Source organism: Triturus cristatus, chromosome 8 (genome assembly GCF_964204655.1).
Source record: "Triturus cristatus chromosome 8, aTriCri1.1, whole genome shotgun sequence".
NCBI classification, from domain to species: Eukaryota; Metazoa; Chordata; class Amphibia; order Caudata; family Salamandridae; genus Triturus; species Triturus cristatus.
Genome location: NC_140591.1, coordinates 1,618,184,821 through 1,618,190,869, shown reverse-complemented (window position 1 = coordinate 1,618,190,869; position 6,049 = coordinate 1,618,184,821). Strand labels below are relative to the sequence as shown.

General features: G+C 50.7%; 1 protein-coding gene across 1 annotated transcript; it reads right to left on the bottom strand.

Annotated features, from left to right (window-relative positions):
• Window positions 1–245: 245 nt before the first annotated feature.
• LOC146806348 (uncharacterized) lies at window positions 246–5,362 on the bottom strand. Its single transcript, XM_085623556.1, has 2 exons — window positions 4,032–5,362; window positions 246–1,917 (listed from the first exon to the last, which is right to left on the bottom strand). Exons 1-2 carry the CDS (start codon window positions 5,278–5,280, stop codon window positions 1,439–1,441), a joined length of 1,728 nt encoding a protein of 575 aa, XP_085479682.1. The 5' UTR covers window positions 5,281–5,362; the 3' UTR covers window positions 246–1,438.
• Between the last annotated feature and the right edge of the window lie 687 nt (window positions 5,363–6,049).

Here is a 6,049-nt window from a genome sequence, read left to right as displayed (position 1 = left end):
CAACAAAGGACATATGATGCACACTCGCCTTCAGGTATGCAGGAACCAATAACCGTACGAAGTATTCTGAAACAGATGCCTCGTAGTAAAAGGCATATGAAATGGCAAACTAAAGAGGATGCACTCTGAATACCGAGGACTTTAATCCTCCTTTCTGACCAAGAGTTTGATCACCAACTCTCCCGCTTCCTATGTTCTTCCACACAAAGTAAAGTTGTTTTTTTCTCCTGTAATACGAGGAGTGATTTTAAAAGGCAGCATTACAAATTTTATTGCGATCCTGAAATTTAGAACAGGATGAATTTTAAAAAAATGGCACAATCAAAAATATAACAAGTCATTACAAGAGTGATAATGTTATGATTTATATTGATTGGTATGTAATATGCAGAGCAACCAAAAGAATAAACTTCCAAGTTAGAATGGTATATATTACGTGGGTTGACTTCTAATCACAACTCAGGTTTCTGGAGGCTTGTATTCTCAAGTGAATTAAAAAAAGCTCCAATCAAAAATAAGTAAAGTAGGATTCTAGCCAGAGTCCACCAAGAACCAGAGAAGCTTCTCAATGGTTTAGTTTCAGATCAATATATCGATAGTTCTCTCACTGTGACATGGCACTTACAAACTGAGAAAGCTGCACTGCAGCAGTCTTAACTGTGCACCTTCTTCAGCTGTTCAGATATTAGTCCGCCTCTGCTCATCAGTATACCCAGATTTGCTGCAGTACGAGAAAGAATTTAAAATTGCAGCACAAGCATTACTATAATTTTGCCAACAGTACTGAGAGTTGTGAATAGACAGCATGTCACAATATGGGCATGAAGAACTGACAGACATACAGACTGTGGGCATTAGGGTCTTATAATTGTTACTTTTCACGGACACCCAAAAGCAATAAAACGTCGGGCCTAATCTTAAGAGCAAATGTTCACACAAATGGTTCCCTGAATTGGATACACATTTCCAGAGTGGCTTTTAGAATCACTCTACATGTCATGTCAGATGTTACATCTCTGTACGTCACAAATACACAAGGCACTGTTTCGGTTTTTCTTGGGTCATCAGATCTCATGCTGCCCAGGGTGTACAAAAATTGTGGGGAGAGCAGGCTTTAGGTTAACATAGAAAATACGTACAAAAAAAAAAAAGAAAAAAAAGTTAGAACAGTCATCCATTTTGTGTGCCAATATTACAGAACAGCAGATCTTAGCTTTCTTAGTGTGGTTCTGTTTCCCTTTGATCCACAAATTGAAATGACTATGGCTGAAGCAGCTCAGCCTTTGGCAAACGCACTCTTTGTGAGCATCATCTGTAATCCATGTTTTTACGGGGTACTGCAGCTGTCAGATTGGTCCTGTGGTCCACAATGCTTTCCATCCCCCCCATGCAGTGTCCATGCCTCCTCCCAAAGTGGACATCCTGGGGGGAACTGGAACTAATTCCAATAACCCCGACGATAACGGTTTTGTCCATAGGGTCGGCCTCTCCTCGCTCCTCCTCGATTTCCAGAATACTCCACGAAGGCCACGTGCGAACTGTTCTGGTAGGTGTTGCGGAAGTTTGCAGCTCTGTTGGCTGGATACCTGTAACGTTTGCGGTCAGGTGCATATTTGCTACCTTGCACTGCAACCCCACCAGGGCCCGTGACTCGGGACGCTTGCGGGCCCTTCTTCCCTTGCACCAAGTCAAACACTACAGTCTCGCCGGCACCTAAACTGCGGAAGGCCTTCCTGGGGTTATTCTTCTCCACCGCAGTGTGGTGCACAAACACATCTTTCCCAGTGTCACTGCGCTTGATGAACCCGTAGCCATCTTGTACGTTGAACCACTTGACCGTGCCAGTGACTCCCTTCTCAATCACCTCGTTCCCCTTTGAATTAGTGGCATCAGCAGGAGCAGGCTTAGTCACATCTTCTGCAAGGCAAGAAGATCAGTTAATGTCAAAAATATTGCGAGTTTATGTTCCAGACCATGTGAGGCAGACATGACTTATCTGCACGACCCCACCGCCAAGAACCCAACATACAAGAGTAGTTTAAACATGGAAAAATTACGTAGCAATCACGGTGGAGTAAAGATCTTTCATGCAAAGCGTATATTGGCTTCAATCTTTTCAATAAATGGCACCAATTATTTTAGATACTTCTCACTCGGGAAACCCTGAGCAGAAGGAAGCAAGCAACATAATGTAAAAGAAAACGCTCGCCAAGGCCAATGTATTCACTCAAAGAAAAAAAGTAGCTCCCTTAATGTGAGCAGCGGAAAAATACAAGTCGGCCAATAAAATGATCGTAAAGATGTGCTCCAAATGAGGGACAAACAAGGCGTTGGACAATGGAAAGCAATAGGCAGGGTGTAGCCTACTGCAAGCACACGATCGTTCTTTTGCAACCAGACACGGTGCTGTCTGCTAGGTAAGACCTAAAAATATGCTCGGATAACGTGGACAAAAATTAGGAGAAATAAATTAAGACCACTACGAAATCTACTTATCTGTGTGTGTGATCGGGGGGGGGGGGGGGGGGGGGGGGGGCAGAAACAGAGCCCTGGTGCTCAACTGCTAGTTCTTCCTGTCACTGGCCAACAATTAGAGGTGTGTGGAGACTGGGTGACCAATGAAGAAAGCGGCGATTAAGGACTGAACGTGGAGCATGTACAACTGACTGTGGCTTCAAACTAGGCGGAAGAAACCGAATGTCAGGGAGCTTCTCTAATGGACGATTAGTGACTTTTGTGGCCATGCCTTGACTGAGTGTCGGGGCAGGGTGGAAATCGGGGATTTAATTGCATCATTAAAACGGATCAGCAAGTGTATACACAATTTGATTAACTGTTTGGGGCTGCCAATTTTAATAGAAGTGTGCAAAAGGTATTCACTACGGTCCAAGCCATTTTTTCCTGTAATGTGGGGCATTCAAAAGATTGAAGATCACTGCTCTATGGGGTTCAAACCATTAGAAGAAAGTGTGAGTTAACTCAAGACCAAATATTCCAATATCTTGCAAACAAGGGTACCTGGGATCCGGTCAATACTTTGCAGGGGGTGGAGGATCAGCACTGTAGATTTAGAGTTCAGTGTGCGCCATGTCAGTGAAGAACTGGAGGGACATGGTAAATAACAACGGGGATGACAGGTGGTATACTTCTAACACTGGATGGTGGAGCAGTGAGAAAAGTGTTCAGGGTGCTTCTTATGGTGGTAACTTTCAAGCAGGAAGGAGCAAAGTCACTGGCTGAGAATAAGGGGTCATTCAGGAGGAGAAATGGAGAAACATACGCTATTTATTGGTCTAAAGATCGCAGATGAGACTAATGAATATGTATTTATATAAGGGGGTTCCCAAACTTTTATATACCCCGCACCCCTAGGAAATTTTCGACTAATGGTCACAACCCCTACATTAATCGGATTAATGAGACCGATTCAGAAGTAAGCATAACAGACCACAGCAGAAATTAAGCCAGCGACATGATGGGCAACAATGCAATCCACAGGAGCTTAATCCCCGGATGCTGCAGCCTAGAACTACACACAATTCTAGTAGTTACTCCATAAAGTCAAGGATTCACGCAGCACCGCGCCTGAATGTACGCTGATGCCATACTGCCGGGCTCATACCACCACCCGTCAGTGGGTCGGAAATGTACATACAATCCACCCAGTGTAGAGCTTCCTACACCTTGGGCTGGCCCTTTGATCGATGCTTCAGACACCACGGGCACGAACCTGAACACAAGGAACGTTTGCAGCAACCTCAAGCCAAATTGAAGTTAATGAACACTTGGTGTGAGTCCACTCAGTGCCAGGTGCCTGCCTATCTGCACATCGTGCACCTTCCAACAAGATTTGTAGCAACCACCCACTCACCGTCCAATACCCCTTTAACCGGCAATGGACATTTTACTACTTTGCACACCAACGCTCCACTCTACGCTTAACTAATCCCAGTGGCACCTGGCACCACAGAAAATAAACCAGGTATCAGCGCGGACGGGTCTCAGTCAAACAGTACGGCACTTCTACTCACCCGCCTTGGCCGGCTTCGGGGGCGCCTTGTCCCTGGCGGGCTCCCGGGCGCTGCACACCCGCGGCCTGTAGGGGAGCAGCGGCGGGCAGGCCTCCAGCCCGGCCCGCAGCCGGTCCCGGTCGATCCTCAGCACCTCGCTCTTGCCCGGCATATGGAAGGCGATCACCAGGCTGTTCCAGACGGTGTAGGTATGCCGCGTGTCCCTCTCCAGCTGCTTCTCCTCGCTCAGCCGCCAGCTCAGCAAGTCGCACAGGGACTCTGGGCGCCAGCAGAGCTCCCCGTCGCTGGACCAGTACACGGGCCCGAGGGGGTCAGCCGGCGGCTCCTGGCCGCCCTCTCCGGCCCCGTCCTGCTTCGGGGCGGGCGGGCTCTCGGCCTGCGGAGCATCGCCGGCCTCCCCGCCCCCCTCCTCCTCCGTTACCTCCGGCTGCGGGGAGTCCGGGGTCTCCCCGTTCTCTAGCGGCACGGGTGCCCGGTCCCCCTCGGGCCCAGCGGACTCCTCAGGCTCCTGTGAGTGGTTCTCCGGTGCCGCTTCGCCGCCCTCCCGCGGCACCCGGGGCAGGTGGCCGAAGTCCCCCTCGTGCTTGGGGCCGTACACCAGCAGGCAGTGGGAGATCTCCAGCTTGTAGAGATCAGTGCCCAGCACGCGGATCTCGGGCTCCTGCCCCTCGCAGTACTGCGCCCCGTAGGCGTCCAACAGCTCCCGCAGGCCCAGGTTCAGCTCGAAGGTGCCGTCCCGGGAGCCGCGGTTACAACTGGGTGCGCTGGTCAGCATGGCCCGGAGCTCGTCCTCGGGGAGCTCGGACACGGCCTCGGGGCTGAGGCCGGCCTTGGTCAGGCCCTGGCGCAGCCCCTGCAGCAGCGGCTCGGAGGTCCCGCGCACGTCCTCGGGGTGCGGACTCCAGCAGGTCAGCGGCAGGGTCCGCGGCTCCCCCCGCAGCAGCACCCGCCGCTGCCCGCCTCGCAGGCCGCCGTCCTCCAGGATGCCCCAGAGCCCTCGGTTCTCGGTGCAGTGCCGCAGGCGGGAGACGGGCAGCAAGGCCGGCGGAGGCCGCAGGGCCTCGGGCAGGCTACGCATCCGCGGCAGCATGGCCGGCTTCCCACCCTGGGCCTTGTGGGCCTTGAGCGCAGTGCGCACCTCGGCCACGGAGAGCAGCTGGCCCTCGCAGACCTCCCGCGGCACCTCCCAGGCCGCCCCATCGTCCGGCCGCCGCCACAGAGGCTTCACGGTCACCAAGCGCGCGTCCATGGCCACCACGAGCTGCGAGACACAGGCACGCCCGAGTACAGAGTGCACTTCCGCCTCCGCCGCGCCGCTCCTATTTCGCGCCAAACCGACGGGAGGTCACGTGATCGGCCTGTGACTTATCAGCGGCGCCGCAGGAAGGTCGTTTGTGGAGTCCTTTAATCAAAACTGTTTTTAGCGTTGTATCAACGGAGCTCGGAGTCCACTCAAAGAACAGACTCAGAAATAACCAAGCTAGTAATGAGAAATGTGTCACATATAGCGTAGAAAGAATATATTACGTTTTAAAATATGACATGGTTTGATGCATTCCTGTGTGAAGTCTAAATACAACTACCATGCTTTTCTTCGTTAAAGTACTTTTCCTCGCTATATTTCAAGTAATGATACTTAAATCATCATATTATGTCTGTATGACGTTTTATCCTCCGAAACGAAGGAACATGTCCCTATTCATAGATGGCTTCTAAGTCCTTTGGCAGCTCTCCTCAAAGAAGCTGGTCTGTCTTCACTCACTTTGAATACCTGTGGCAAAAACCATGCACGTACGCTAGGCGACGTAAGGGTCACGCAGGACTAGACACAGTGTCCTCTCTGCGTGGATGTATTTTAAAACGGCTTCCTTCCTATTCGCCTGACCTTAATATGGTTGCCCAGTCATGTAGCCATTTTAAAAGCATTGTGATAGAGAGGTCGCTTCTCTGACCACTGCGTCACTCGTCTTTTCGTTTCTGAAATGGGGACTAGTAGAGATCGCCTAACAGGTCTCGAA